Source organism: Psammomys obesus, unplaced genomic scaffold, assembly GCF_907164565.1.
Source record: "Psammomys obesus unplaced genomic scaffold, mPsaObe1.curated_primary_1811, whole genome shotgun sequence".
Lineage (NCBI taxonomy): Eukaryota > Metazoa > Chordata > Mammalia > Rodentia > Muridae > Psammomys > Psammomys obesus.
The window spans coordinates 1,120,037-1,134,637 of record NW_026591560.1 but is presented as its reverse complement, the minus strand read 5'-3'; the positions used below and the strand labels follow the sequence as shown (position 1 = coordinate 1,134,637).

At 58.7% G+C, this 14,601-nt stretch overlaps 1 protein-coding gene across 26 annotated transcripts in view; it reads left to right on the top strand.

Moving 5' to 3' along the window:
* Nrxn2 (neurexin 2) overlaps positions 1–14,601 on the top strand; it is a 109,390-nt gene that overhangs the window by 68,437 nt on the left and 26,352 nt on the right. For 22 of the 26 annotated variants that reach the window (XM_055610372.1, XM_055610367.1, XM_055610366.1 and 19 more), the window contains 4 exons: positions 496–686; positions 1,781–1,954; positions 2,252–2,371; positions 13,801–13,982. In XM_055610372.1, the coding sequence (XP_055466347.1) occupies positions 496–686; positions 1,781–1,954; positions 2,252–2,371; positions 13,801–13,982 (667 nt within the window). Of the gene's footprint in view, positions 1–495; positions 687–1,780; positions 1,955–2,251; positions 2,372–6,502; positions 7,246–13,800; positions 13,983–14,601 lie in introns of those variants that run through there. The other 4 variants (XM_055610387.1, XM_055610385.1, XM_055610386.1 and 1 more) reach the window with 2 other exon arrangements.

Here is a 14,601-nt window from a genome sequence, read left to right as displayed (position 1 = left end):
AGGGCGCGCAGGTATCAGGTCAAGATTCACACCCTTAGCCCTCAGCCGGGATGGAGAGGCTGAACCCCGCTTCCAGGCTGCTGCTTCTCAGCTGCTTCCTTGTCAGGATTCTCACTTACGTACCTTCTCTGTCCACCACCCTCTCTACGGGAGAAGTAGGCCCAGTCCTTCTCTGGCCCTGGAGGATTGCACCCCCAAACAGCTCAGTTTCTAGGGGACCCCTACCATATCACCAAAACCCCACCCCCGCTCTGTCAAGCCCTTTGCTGGGTCCCAAGAGCAAAGAGCCCCTGTGACCTCCCCACGCTTGTCCTCCCTTGGCCAAGACTTGATGGTATAGCCTTCTGGTGCCATTGTTTTGGTTCCTTCCTGTGGAATCTCCTCCACCAACCCCTCCTGCCAGGCCCCTGGGTCTCCTGCCAGCAGAGGCTCATTCTCTCCTGGCGTCTCAGCAGTCCCCACCTGACCAAGTGTTTCCTCCCCACTGCGGGGCAGGTACATCCACTACGTGTTTGACCTGGGGAATGGCCCGTCCTTGATGAAGGGGAACTCAGACAAGCCGGTCAACGACAACCAGTGGCACAACGTGGTGGTATCCAGGGACCCGGGCAACGTGCACACGCTGAAGATCGACTCCCGCACCGTCACCCAGCATTCGAATGGTGCCCGAAATCTGGATCTCAAAGGTGGGGCTGGAGCCTCTGGAGGAGGCGAGGCTTGGTCCAGCTCCCCTTTTCCAGCAAGGCCGCCCCTCCCCCCCACCTGTAAGGGGTCAAGGCTGCTCCTCCCCACCCCTTTCTCCTGTTTCCGAGGCGTCTGGCTGACGGTTCCCACCTGTATCTGGAGGGGTTTTCCGGTGAAGCCACTTCAGATGGGGCACTGGGCAGGCTATGTCCTGCCAGCGCCCCAGCATCTCCAGTGACTACAGCAGTCACTGAAATGGCCATTGCCAGTCCCCAGAGGAGGTGGCTGAGGAGGAAGAGGAGGAAGAGAACCAGGAGGGGAAGGGGGAGGAGGAGATGGCAGGCTGGGCATTGAACCAGGGGACACGAGGCCTGCAGCTGTGTCAGAGCCAGCTGGGGCGCGTGACATGCCTTTGGCTCCACAGGCCGTGTAACCCGAACTGAAAACTCAGAGAAGATTCTGAGGCCAGTGAATTCACCTCCTGGTCCCCAGACCTAGGGCTTGCGAGGCGGTGCTGCGAATTTCTCCTTGCTCCCAGGAGAGGGCGACATGGTACAGAGAATCACAAGCGGCAGCAGACCCAGGGACTCTATGGTGCCCTGGGCTGCTGAAGCTCAGCTTGACATTGGTCAGCGCTTCCCTTGTAGGAGAATGAGGAGTCCGTGTGAGAAGTTAGGCATCTCCGAGGAAGACCTCTTTCTGGAGCCCCAGTTGTCAGGAGGACTTTGGAGGAGAGAAGGCTGCTGAGTGGGGAGAGGCCTGCAGTTCTGGGAACCAGTGTTTGGGAAGGAGGCAGCGGGGGTGGAAGGGATGGAGCGCATCCATGAAAGGCCCTGATTACAGGACGGAACTGGAATCAAGCGTGTGGGAGAGAACACAGAGCGGGTCCCTCCAGCTGCCCCACCCCCACTACCCCAAGCATCTGGGCTTCCAAGGGAGGGGGGCAGACAGGTGGCAAAGGGGAGGCAAGAGGAAGAGTCGTGTTGGTGGGGAGCCTGCGGTTTGCCCTGTCTGTTAGGGATGCCATGAGCCTTCGGGTGTCTGGGAGGGCAAGAGGGACGAAGACAGCGGGTGTTGACATCACTCCCTTTTGCAGGGGAGTTGTACATCGGGGGCCTGAGCAAGAATATGTTCAGCAACCTGCCCAAGCTGGTGGCCTCTCGGGACGGCTTCCAGGGCTGCCTGGCCTCCGTGGACCTCAACGGGCGCCTCCCAGACCTCCTTGCTGATGCCCTGCACCGTATCGGGCAGGTGGAGAGGGGCTGTGATGGTGAGTGTGGGCAGCTCCCTTCTCAGGCCTGGCAGGAGCCTGTCCCTAGAGCTCTGGAACACGAGGGACAGGCAAGGGACGAACCGCTTACTCTCCCTGCTGCCTCTCACCCTGACCCTCTAATCACAAGCCTAACAGTCTTTGAGGGGCCCCCGGTCCTACCCCACCACCCTGGTCAGTATCGGCCCTTCTAGTCTGGTGGGCCGAGGGCAGGGCCTCTCCACCTGGCTGGGGAGCGTCGGCAGCCCCTGACTAAGTGGCTGAGCCTGGGGCACTTCTCCTTCCTGCTCTTTCCAGGCCCCAGCACCACCTGCACCGAAGAATCTTGTGCCAACCAGGGCGTCTGCCTGCAGCAGTGGGATGGCTTTACCTGTGATTGTACCATGACTTCCTACGGAGGCCCTGTGTGCAATGACCGTGAGTGCCGGCAGGGCTGGGCCCTGGGTGTTCCCAGCATAACCCTAGCCACAGGAACTGCCTGGGAGGGAGGAAAGAAGGGTTTTTGCTTCCTTTTGATCCATTGCCACAGAGGCCACAGGGGCTAGTGGTTGCTGTGCCTCACTGCTGCCATCTATCGGCAGAGCCTCTCCTGGTTCTGAGCTGGCAGGGCTTCTGATTTCCCTAGACCCAGGCCCTGCTGTCCCCCCTTTCTCTCCCCAAGAATCCCAGCTGCAGCTTGTCCCTTTGAGCCACAAGGTCATTCCCTAGCACCCTCACTTGCCAGCTTGCGTATTCTTGAAGTCCGTCCCCAGAGATAACAGCGTTGGCAGCATTTTCTAGTCCCCAGTGGTTGGTAGCCATCAGCTGGTTACAGCTCGGCAGAGACAGAGCACAGTTGGGTCAGGCATGAGAGGGTGGGGGGGGGGTGCGGAGGCTTTGGCTTTTCTCTCTGATGCCTGGGTATGGGGTGGGTGGATAGCCGAGTGACACACGGAAAAGACACACACCCGGACACACAGGGCACAACCCTTCTCTGCTTTTCACACACAAGATGGAAGTGAGCCAACAGGCCTGTAGGTGCCTGGAGGTAGTTTCAGCACGTCTCCTTGCCATTCCTCTGGCTCTGCAGCATCCTATGGGAGTCCTCCGTCACTTCATGGGGATGGGGCTCCTGGGTGGCTGTTGGCCTTTCCTTTGAAAAAAATGTCCAGCCCCTCTCTTCCTCCACACTTTCGTGGCTGTCAAGGGTGGTGAGCCCTCCCAGCTGTGTCCCCAGGAGGGTCACCTGAGCCGCTGTTCTGTGTGCCTCCCTGAACCTTCTAAGGCAGCTCAGGACTACCTGTGTGTTCTGCTTGGCTCCAGCTGACGCTGACCTGTTCACTGTAACCCTTTCCACTGGCAGTTTGGCGTCACCCGCAAAGCCTTTCCATTTGATCCTTCACTGAGCCCCTCAGTCACAGGGGGTCAAGGGGCTCTGCCAGGACCTGGGGTGACTGTCATGGTTACTCCCGCTGCACATGGGGTTCTGGGGATGGTGGTGGTGCCCAGACTGGGCTTTTCTTGCCCAGGACATAGGGGAATCTGGCCCAGACATGGTTGTCCATGCACTCCTGTGCTCCCACATAGAGAACACGGGTTTCGAGAAAGGGCCTAGAGCTGGAGGCAGCTCGCGTATCTAGGGAATCCGTCCACCTGTGTGCAGGAGTGGGAAGAGCAAGCTCTGTAGGTTCTAGGCTGGGAGGAAGAGGGGGCCACCAGATCTGGGGAGCCCAGCCTCACCCCGGGAAGCGTCATCATTCCAAGCACTGGTCTGTGTATCTGGTGGCATAGCCCGAGCAAAGCTGTGGAACTAAAGAAAAGGTGGGTGAACCCTGGAGCCCCGGCAGGGCACAGCGCTGGTCTGAAGGAGCCAGTGCTAGCTGGAGCTGCTCTGAGGACTGCTTTACTGCAAGGGGAGATGCTGGGTGGGGTTGTCTCCGTGCTCCCTTGTCTCCTGGGGCCTCTCCTCTGTTTGGCTTTTTTCGTGCCAGCTCCTTGTCTGCCCTCCTTGGAGCCCCGTGCAGGTGCACACTGTCAATCAGACACCAGTAAGGAGGTTGGCTGTGCATGAGGAGTGGTGGGGAGCAAGGCGGCAGCACAGAATCGGCCCTCTGAGGGAGCTCAGACCTGCCCAGATGGAGAGAGACTAGGAAGAAGAGATCTGATCTCCAGGACAGCTTCTTCCTGCGTTTTGCCTCAGTTTCTCTGTCTGTATCATGGAGCTTTGAGGGTTTTGGGGGGGACCTCTCAAGAGTCAACCCTGGCAGACCAGGAGAAAAAAGGCCAGTAGAGAGAATGAAAAGGGGACTAGTGGATGAGAGAAAAGAGAGGGCCAGAGGAGGGAAACTTCCACACCAAAGCCCCTGGGCTCCTGCTGCCTGGGGCGGTCTTGCCATGGCTGCTTCTCCACCTCTCCTCATCTCTGCAACCTCTATTGATCTCCTGCACACCTCCACCTCTGTTCTTTCTTACCCTCTGTCTGTGTCTCTCCACCCCCATCCCTACCCCCAGCATCACTCTCTCCAATTCCCACTCGCCGATATGGATCAGCCTCTAGGCGGTTTCCCTTCCTCTCCTCTCACCACCACCACCAGCTCCCCCTCCCTCCCCCGGGCCATACATTTTCTGCCTGCTTGGAGCTGTGTCAGTGTGTACTCCAGAGCCAGGGGCTCAAGGATGGGAAAGAGTGGCCAGGTGGCCAGGAGCTTGTGGAACCCCACTCCACTGTCTCTCCCCTCTTGTGGGGCAATCACCACTTCAAGGTTCTTCTTGGATACCTCCAAGGACTGATCTCCACTTTTGAAGGGGGTGGTGCAGCGTGGACCTGCTCTTGGTATCAAGCAAGCCTGGAGTGGCTGCAGCATTCCCTAGGGAGCTTGCCCCTTCCTTCCTTCCTTCCTTCCTTCCTTCCTTCCTTCCTTCCTTCCTCAGAAACAAACTCTCAATATGTATCCCAAGCTAGACTCTGGCTTGTGGCAGTTTTCCTGCATCAGCCAACCAAGTGCTGGAATTCTAGGCATTAGACTCTGCACTGGCTTGTCCTGGCTCTTGACTGTACCCATGAGCTCACCATGGCAATTTTGTACCAAAATGGAATCTGGGATCAATAAGTAGGAGCCACTCTTCCCTCCCCCTCCTCATGCATTCACCTTCTGGTTCTGCTCTCCTGTCCTACTTGTCCTCAGTTCAGGGTCCCCTCTGCTCCTCTTCTGCCTCCTGCGCTGCACTCTCTCCCCTGTCCAAGCAGCTTGATGTGAGTGTGAGGGTTGCATCCAAATGGGGGGAAGGGATACTGTGTGCATGTATCTCTGTAGCTATGGCCAGTACCGCTGATCTACCGCCAATTTTGGAGAGCAGATCCCAGTGTAAGAGGGCACCCTAAGAGAGAAAGAGTTCTTCAGCAGGATGTAGATGGACCTGGAAGGTCTTGTCCTTCTGGCCAACTATTCCGGAGAACCCTGGGGAGCTAGGGGCTGAGGCCAGGAGATGGGGAGAAATAGCAAGAGGAGAGGGAGGGTTGGAAGAAAGGAATGGGGCCTTGTGTAAGGGTAGGCAAGCACCTTTGCAGGGGTGTGTGTGTGTGTGTGTGTGTGTGTGTGTGTGTGTGTGTGTGTGTGTGTGACTCTCCAGTGCCTTTGGGGCTTTGAATAGGTTGTTTCTATGACTATGGATGACGGAGGGTGAGTTTCAAGGGGGGTGGGGAGTGTATGTTGGCCATTTATTGCCTATAATCAAACGTGTATGTGAGTCTGTGCACATATGTCTCTGCAAGCATTTGGTATGCCGGTATCTGATCACACACATGCATAGTGTCTGAGCTGTGGTCTCTCGGCACACTGGTGCCTATAGGGACGCGTGGGTGTTTTCATACCCGAACCGATCCACAACCCAGCATGCACATGTGTTCCAAGGGGTGCTGAAGAGGGCTGTGGCCACACCTCTGCCTGCTGGGCCAGCAAGCACTTTTGGGTCTTGTCCAGATAGGGGAGGGGAGGGAAGGGCAGGAGGAAGAGGAGGAGGAGGAGGAGGAGGAGGAAGAGGAGGAGGAGGAGGAGGAGGAGGAAGAGAGCAGCTCCTCTTGCTAGCCTCAGTCCTGTTCAATTATTCAGCAGGGCCCCTTCTCCCGGAGGGGGGTGGCGGTGGTGGTGGTGATGGTGATGGTGGAAAGCGCGCTCCCGAGCGCGGGGGAGGGGCGGGGCGCGCGCCTAGGAGAGGCGAGCGCCGAGCGGGCTAGCCAGGTGCCACGCCGCGGAGCTGCCCAGCGCCGCCCGCAGATCGGGAGCCGCTCGGGTCCCTCCGCCCTGCCCCCCCCCTCCTGCGCTTCCCCTCCCTTCCCTTCCTTCCCTCTGTCCCTCTCTCCCTCCCTCTGTCCCTCCCTCCCTCTCCCTTCCAGCCCTGTCAGCCTCTGCAGCAACACTCCGCTGCCTCCATCTCTCCGCCGGAATCTCGCAGGCTCGCGCCTTCCCTCTGCTTGGCCCCGCTCCCCTCTTCTCCTCTCCCCTCCTCCCCTCCCCCCCCCCCCCCCCCCCATCCCCCGGATTTGCTTCCCTCCCCCTCCTCCCGCCCCCCTCCCCCGGCCGCTCCCTCCTTCCTTCTCTGGCCTCCGTCGGGCGGCAGCGGCGCCGGGTCGGTTCCGCGGGGCTCTCGCTTTTGGGGGAGCCGGGCCTCGGTCCCTACTGCGCACCCTATCTCCCTCCCCGCTGGGTTTTTCCGCAGGATTTCCCTACCGTCCCCTCCCCAGCACCATGCCCCCACCCGCTGGCCGCTGACGGCCCCTGCGCCGGCTCGGCCCCGGCCTGAGGGGGACCCCTAGCCGCCCGCGATGGACCCAGGCGCCCCGGACCTTGGCCTTCCCGCTGCGCGCACCCCGGATTCCCCGGCGGGATCCAGTTGATTTGCTTGGCTCCGGACTGAGGCTCGGGCTCCGGTTTCCCTTTGCTTCACCCCTACCCCCCCCTCCCGGAGCTCGCAGCCGGAGGGGGGCTTCGCGGGGCCGCGGAGCCCCGCGTCCCCGCCCCCGGCCATGGGGCTGTGAGGTGGCCGCCCCCGGGCCGAAATGCCCCCCGGGGGGAGCGGGCAGGGGGGGTGCCCGCGCCGCCCCCCCGCCCTGGCCGGGCCCCTGCCGCCGCCGCCGCCGCCGCCGCCGCCGCTGCCGCTCGTGCTGGGGTTGCTGCTGCTGCTGGGGGCGGCTGAAGGGGCCCGGGTCTCGTCCAGCCTCAGCACCACCCACCACGTCCACCACTTCCACAGCAAGCACGGCACCGTGCCTATCGCCATCAACCGCATGCCCTTCCTCACCCGCAGCGGGCACGGTAAGTGGCGCCCCGACGCCAGCGGGCTGGCTGGGGGTGGGGGTCTCGGGTGCTCCGCCCAGGCCCCGGGAGTCCCGAGGGCCGCACCCCGGCTGTGCGCTCTCTCGCAAGGCTGGGGCTTTGCGGCGGGAGCCCCTTCACCTTCCAGCTCCAGCTCCCATCATGCCGGCCCCACCCTCACCTCCATCTCTCCATTCCTCCTGCTCACTCTCATCCCTGTCTTCAACACCCGCTTCCTAGCCTCACCTACAGCTGCTTCTTATCCTCCCCCACTCCTCCGTGCCTTGTTAGCCCCTCTCCCTCTCCCAGAGCACCAATGCCGCCGGCCTGTCCTTTCATCCTTTCTATGCGCCCTCCTTGAAGCTCTCTTCCCTATCACCTCCATCCCTGCTCATCTCTCGGTCTGTCGTACCTCCACCTCTGCCTACCTGGCAACCTTCCCTTTTCCTGTCCATCGCCAGCCTTCCAAACAGTTCCCTTAGTCTGTGCCTGCACCCTGTGGTGCTCCCCATCTTTGGTACCTCACTCCTCATCCCTGCTCTGCTTCTGCTTGTGAGCCTCAGCATGTCACCTCTGGGGCCTAGTCTCCCTGTGCTCCCAAGCTCCCCGTCACCTCTCTGGTGTCAGTCCTGTCACCATCCACTCATTTTCACCACCACCCCAGGCCTTCATAACCTCTGTGGCCAAGCCCTTCCCCTTCCTCCTTAAACAGACCCCATCATTTTCTGCCTCTGACTCCGGTCACTTCTCATTTCCACACTTCCCCTTCTCGTCCCAGGTCCTTATTTCCTTCATATCTGAGGCCTTGCCCCCCACCCCCACCCCCAGGAGTCTCAGGAGGCCACCTCTTTCCAGCTCTCTACCTGTCACCTCCTGGCTATGTCCCTCAGACTCTATGATCCTGTCACTTTCCATTCTTGTACCCCACAACGTCTGTGCCTGGTGCCCCATTTCCTGCCACCCCTGTCCCTCTTCGCATGTTTCACTCCACAGTGGCCTCCATGGCTTTTGTCTTAGTCCTTCCTTCACAGTCCATCTTAGAGCTCAGTCATCTCCCACCCCAGAGGCCCCATCGCCTCTCCTGTTAGTCTACTCATCACTCCCCTGCTCTGTCCTGCACCACAGCTCCCTCCTCTGCGCCTTGCCCTTCAGCTGAGCCCCCATCCCTTCCATCTTGGCCCCTCTCTCCCTTCTGTGTTGTGCCTCTCAGCTCACACCTTCATACCTCATCACCGTCTTAGGCTCCCTTCACAGCCCTCCATCACTTCCCACTTCTGGACCCTCGTCTCCATCTCTGTGCCCCTTCTGTCACCTGCTCTCAGGGCGCTTCGCCCCACATGCCTCTCACTGCCTTCCCCAGGTCTCCCTCTGTGCAGTGTGACCTCCCATCTTAGTGCTTCCATCCTGGTCCCCTCTCCTTTTCAGTCCCTCATCACCCTCATTTCTCACTGTCCGTCACCTTTCACATTCAGCCCCATTTTTGTTCCTCCATCGTCTTCTACACCCAGAGTGTTGAGTCCCATCCATGGCCCTCACTGCCTCCCATTTCTGCACTGTCTGTTTCCCGTGATTGTTCTGTGTCTGCAAGAGCTTCCTGATCTCTGTGTCCCATGTCATATCCGGTCTTTCCAGCCCCCACCCCTGCAACTACTTCATTTCATCCATTCCCCAGGAGCAGTGTCTTCAGAGCGTACCTGCGTTCCCTTGTCTTCCTCCTTCTCTAATCTGTCTCAGTGCCATCCCTGCCACAGGCGATACTCTCCACTTCTCTTCTTCACAGTCTCCTCCTCACCACGCTTCTGATCTCAGCTCTGCCCCTGTCCTCCTCATTGTTCTCTTTCGGCCCTTCTCAGGCCCATGCTGCTCCCAAAGCCTCTCAGACAGAACATGGTCATGCTAGGCAAAGATGTGAGGCATAAAGAGTGAGAAGGGAAGGGGCCGGTGCACTGGGAGAGGGGGGTGATGTGGGGAGAAGAGGAGACATGAAAGAGGAAGGCAAAAGGGAGAGTACTGGCTCAGGGATGATGGGCAGGTGGGCAGGAGCGCCCGGGAGCTGGTGAGAGCAGGAGCCAGGCAGAGGGAACAGGAAGCCAGGCTTTCCCAGACTGTGCAGGGTGCTTTGTCCCTCTGTGCTTCTAGGTCTCCCAGAAGGCTCTTGTCACAGACCCTGATGCTAAGGAGACATGGTCAAGAGAACAGGCCTGACAGAACTAGAGCATGTTGGCATGAGCATTGCCTTTGGGGGAGGTTTCTTCTCAGGGTAGAAGGAAGTAGAGGATGAGACTGAGGGCAGCCTGGGACACTGGTGGAATAGTGAGGAGGCTGTGAAGGATTTCGGGAGGAAAGAAGGGGCTAAGGAAAGCTAGATGAGGAGAAAGCAGTCTGTCATGACTGACCCCATCTCTGCTCACCTTAACTATGGGGGAGATGGTAGAACCAGCTTTCCTTGGGACTTCTCCCTGGGCTGGAGGCCAGCCAGCTCTCCTCCTGCTCCAAGGTCCCCTAGTATGAGGACAGCTCTCTTCATGGACACCTGCTTCTCTGCTACTCCAGCAAGTCTCAACTTGCCTTTCTTCCCTCCTCATTGCTTTCCCACTTTCCTTCCCATCCCCCAACCACTCCTGTTACATAATGTCTCTACCCACCTGCCAAACACCATTGACACTTCTGCACCTGATGTCACTGTAGGGTGTGGGGTGGCCAGCACACCTGGGACCTAAAATGGGTGGAGGAGATGACACCTGGTCATGGATCCCTTCTTCCCAGTCCTGGTTGCTGAATCCTTGATGAGCTCTCAGTTCCTTTCTAGTTCTCCCGGGGGCCGGTAAAGAAAGACCCAGTTCTTTACCGGTTCCAGCTTGGTTCTGAGTCAGTAGCTTCCAGCATAAAGGGGACTGTCATGTATTTTGATTCTGGGGATTGGGTATGTTACTTAGATTCCTGACTGAATGGTGTATGGCTAGGGACGAAGTTAAGAGCTGAGGTATGTAGCTTAAGAGACAGTTCCATTTAGGGGTCTGGGCCTGTGCCCAGGACCAACTAGAGGACCACCCCCTAGTTGTGGTGGTCCTCCTGGGCAGATTTGTTGGCGACAGAAAGCACCTAAGACCTAGGCTTTTCTGGATTGTGCAGGGGCCTTATCCCTTGACCGTTCTAGATCTCCCAGAAGGCTTTTGTGCTAGCTTCTGATGTGACCAGGGCACCGGCAGACAAAGTGGCTGCCCATGTGCTTTTAGCCCTGGGGCATGACTGCATGGGTAATTTTACATGGAATGACTGCTGTGAGTCAGGGTTCCCTAACCATCGCTAACGGTCGGTTGGTTTCTTTCTAGAATGTAGGTGTGTGTGTGTGTGTGTGTGTGTGTGTGTGTGTGTGTGTCTAGTGTTTCATGGCTCTGTGGATTTCTGGGTCTAGGAGGCATTGAGGGGACAGTATTGGATGCGGGACATGCCAACTCTGGGCCTGTGACATCTTCTGTCTGGTTAGAAACTGTCTTGCTGTGGGCTTCCAGCTGTGTGGGACTGGTGGGCATGCTATGCACAGTCCGTTCCCTGCTCCCAGTGTGGAAAAGAACTGATCTACAGGAGCCTTGAGCAACTCTGGGGCTTGCTTTAGGTCCCTTTGCTTCTCAAGCCCTTTCTGGATACTGCCAGGAGTTACAGACGTGGAGTGTTGTGCCGGGCACGAAGGTTGGCATGCCTTCTTGGGGGAGTCTGGGGCAGGGCCAGAGACCGGTTTGCTAGCCTGGCAGAGCTGCGGGTAGCGCCTCCGGAGCGTGGCCGGAGGGGCGGGACCCGGCAGAAGCCCCGCCTCCCGCACCCGACCTCCTCCGTGAGCCAAACCCTCTGTCCCCGCCCGTGCGGGAGCCGTGGTGCCGGGGAGAGAAATGTCTCCCCGGGGTAATTACTGCAGCCCCAGCACAATAAGCCATTCATCCTTTCTCTCTTCTGCCCAAGAAGTGGCTCTCCACCCTGTTTCCCCCCAACAGTGTCATAAACGCCCTTCGGCTTTAACAGGTCCGCCCAGAACGGTAAACGGGATGCAGTGAGAGAACAGCTGGATCATAAATCCTGGGGGAGGCCGGGGCTAGGCCGTGGGAGGGCTGGGGTGCAGGCGCCCGTTCGCACCTTGCCGGCCCCTGCCCTTGGCGGCTGGCGGAGGCCTGTCTTTGTGCATTTAGCGCCATGTTTTCCCCGGCAGCCGCGACTCCTGCGGCGGGGTCTGCTTCCCCGGCCTGGGGCTTTGTATGCAGTTGGGTGCGTGCGGCCCGCGCGTGGGTGTGGGGCCTAGGCGTGCGTCGCTTGGGTGTGTGTCTGCTTGTAAGGCCTGGGACTTGGGTTGTGGCCACGCATCTCAGGTCCCTCCCGCTTCCACGTCTAACCCAGCGCCTGGTTTGCGGTTGTTCCGGTGCTGCTCTGGGCTCAGGCGTGGCGCTGTCCATGGTGATGAGCGTGCTGTGTGGCATCCGGCGGGAAAGCCGGCAGGAAGGGCCTCCTCTTTGAACCTGGTAGATTTGGGACCAGACTCCTTGCAGATGGAGTTACCTTCCCTGGTGTGAGAGGAACCAAGGAACCCAATGGAATCCTCTTCTCCCTGGGAGGCCCTGGAACCCAGGGGCCAGGGAATGTGTGGGGGAAGGTCAACATCTCTGCTCCTGCGATCCTATCCCCCTGAATTCACTGTGCAGCTTGTGAGTGAAGGGGAGAGGGAGGACCCTGGGTATTATGGTTGTCATGGAAACAGCCAATTTTCTGGAGTGCTGCAGTGTTGGGAGCTGAGAGACTGTACTGGCTGAGGCATAGCTGTTTGGCTCTGGTCTCCAGGCCCAGCCCTTTCCAGGCAAGCAGGTTCCCTGCACTGAGCGTAGAGGGGATGTTCACTGTGTACCCCTCGCTGGGACTGGCTCTCTACTTTATACTTGGAAATCAACCTGGAGGCCCAGCCTTCCCCCACTGTGCCTCTGTGGGTATGGTATGGTAGACGGTATACCTGAGCTTGTAGGGGCAGAGCTGGTTTACCTCTGTGTGCTTTCCGAACTACAGGCTGCAAACAGGTGACGATTTTAAACATCCATATGGGTTTCCCATGTCTGCCCTGCTCCTGAGGTCCCTTCCCATTTGTGCTCTGTCTGGAAGGGAGGAGACAAGGAAGGTGCTCTGGAATGGCAGGGGACCCAGTGCCTCCTCCTTTTCCAGCTCTCATGCCCAGGCTGCAGCCTTCCTGGCCCAGCCTTCCACACTTGAGTGCCCTCTCCAGAACACCCAGAAGCCCCCTCTGCTGTGAAATTCTTCTGATGGATTCATCTTCCACCTGACTCCCCAGAGAAACCCCCCTGGTCCCTGTTTTCCCCAGACCTCCGTGTTCCCTGCTGGCTGGCTCCAGGCTTCTGTCCTCAGGCCCCATCTGCATCTTTCTCACTGGCTAAGTCTTCCTCGAACCCCTTTCCCCGCCCCAAGGAGTGCCTTGAGAGGAGTCGTTAGTAGCTAATGATTTAATCAAGCGTTTTATGAATCTCATCTGCTCTGTTTATGTCCTAAAGAATGCAAGAGGAGTCTCTCCCCTTCCTTTCCTGAAGGCCCAAGTGTCTAGTCCTCTTGGCCTCCCAGACAAGGCTCCCTTCCCGGAAACTGGGTGACCAGCCCCCCTCCCACTCCCACCTCCACCCCCAGGGAGCTCAGTCAGCCGCAGGAGGGAACATGGCGACTAATGGGGGTTATTTTGGGGCTGAGATCGTTAGGGACCTCACACCCGCCCCCGGCAGCCGGATGGCGAAGAGGAGATGGAGAAGAGGAGAGAGGGTGGGGTGGGGGAGGGCTGGAAGAGGGAGCCTACGTCTCAGGCTCCCTCTCTCCTGCTTCTCTCACCTACATCCCTCTCTGTCCTTCTCTGTCCATCTGTCTCTCTGCCTCCTTCCTCCTCTGGCTGTCAACTCTGCTCCTCCCCCTCCCCCCATGTTCGCCTCCTCCTTTCCGGGCAGGGTTCCAGGCTTCTGGGCTTTGGCACCCAGGTACCCTTGCCTGTAGAGGGTGGAAACAAGGATCCCTGGACGAACCAGGAAGGTTCCCATGGGGGCTGGGAGGGGACAAAGGGGCTGGCATTGGCAAGGTGCCAAAGATGAGCTATGAGTCACAGCTGCCCACAGCCTTGCTTATCTTCCCGCCATCACTTGATGCTCCCTCTTGCCTCGTTGCTGCTTGGCTCTGGTCCCAAAGAAGCACTTGGGAGAAGTTGAGCTGGTCAGAAGCAGACCCCAGCTTCTTCCTGCATAGGATGTTCTTGCTGTCTGGGTCTCCTTGCAGCTTCTCTCTGGCTACACTCTCCGTGTTACCTGTGTCGCTGTAACTAAAGTTAGAATCCTTGAGGCAGCTATAGCTGTCCGTGTGCAAGTACACACACAGGCCCTCACCTGGGCACCTGGAGTTACAGGGCTGGCAGCTTCTGTAGGCTTCCTAGCTGAAGCCCTGGGCCCTAACTTTGGTGTGCTCACGCTCTGGCCCCCAACCCACTCGGAGGACCCGCTGACAGTCTTCCTCTCCATTCTCTTCTCTCTGCAGCTGGGACCACATACATCTTTGGGAAAGGGGGAGCGCTCATCACCTACACATGGCCCCCCAATGACCGGCCCAGCACAAGGATGGACCGCCTGGCTGTAGGCTTCAGCACCCACCAGCGAAGCGCTGTGCTGGTGCGAGTGGACAGCGCCTCCGGCCTCGGGGACTACCTGCAGCTGCACATTGTAAGGACCGGGGCTCAGCCCCCATCCTGCTATCCTGACTCCAAATCCCCTCAGTCCTCACCGTTGTGGATGTCACCTCACATCTGCCCTTCGTGGGGAGAACACAGGGCCCCATTCCCTCATTCCTTGAGGTTCTTTTGAGATCCCTGGTTACTCAAGAGCCACCCATTTGATGTTCAGACCAACCGTGTCTTCCTGTCATCGGCGTGCCTGTGAGCTTTCAGGAGGTTCTGCTGTAGCCTTCAGAAATGTCCTCACCTTTGGGCTGTCTCTGGGCTGCTGCTGTTCACTCCTGTCCCTGTACTCTCTCTCACACCTCTTTGCCCAACAGCAGCCACCCGCGCCTCTTTGTTTTGACTTTGAACCCTACCCTGCCTTTGCTCTCCCTGTGACTTGTGTTTCCATGGTCTTTGCCAGCCCAGGGGACCCTTAACCAGGTCTTTTCCCCAGATTCTAGTCAAGTTCTTTGCCCACTGATCTTTTGGTTGAGCCTCACATCCCATTAGTCTATAGGTGGTTTATCCGGTTTTTTTTCTCTTTATTCATTCCTCACCCTTGCCTGTGACTGCCCCGTCCCACTCTCTTCTCTGTGACCTCTGACCTCATCCTACACCCTTCC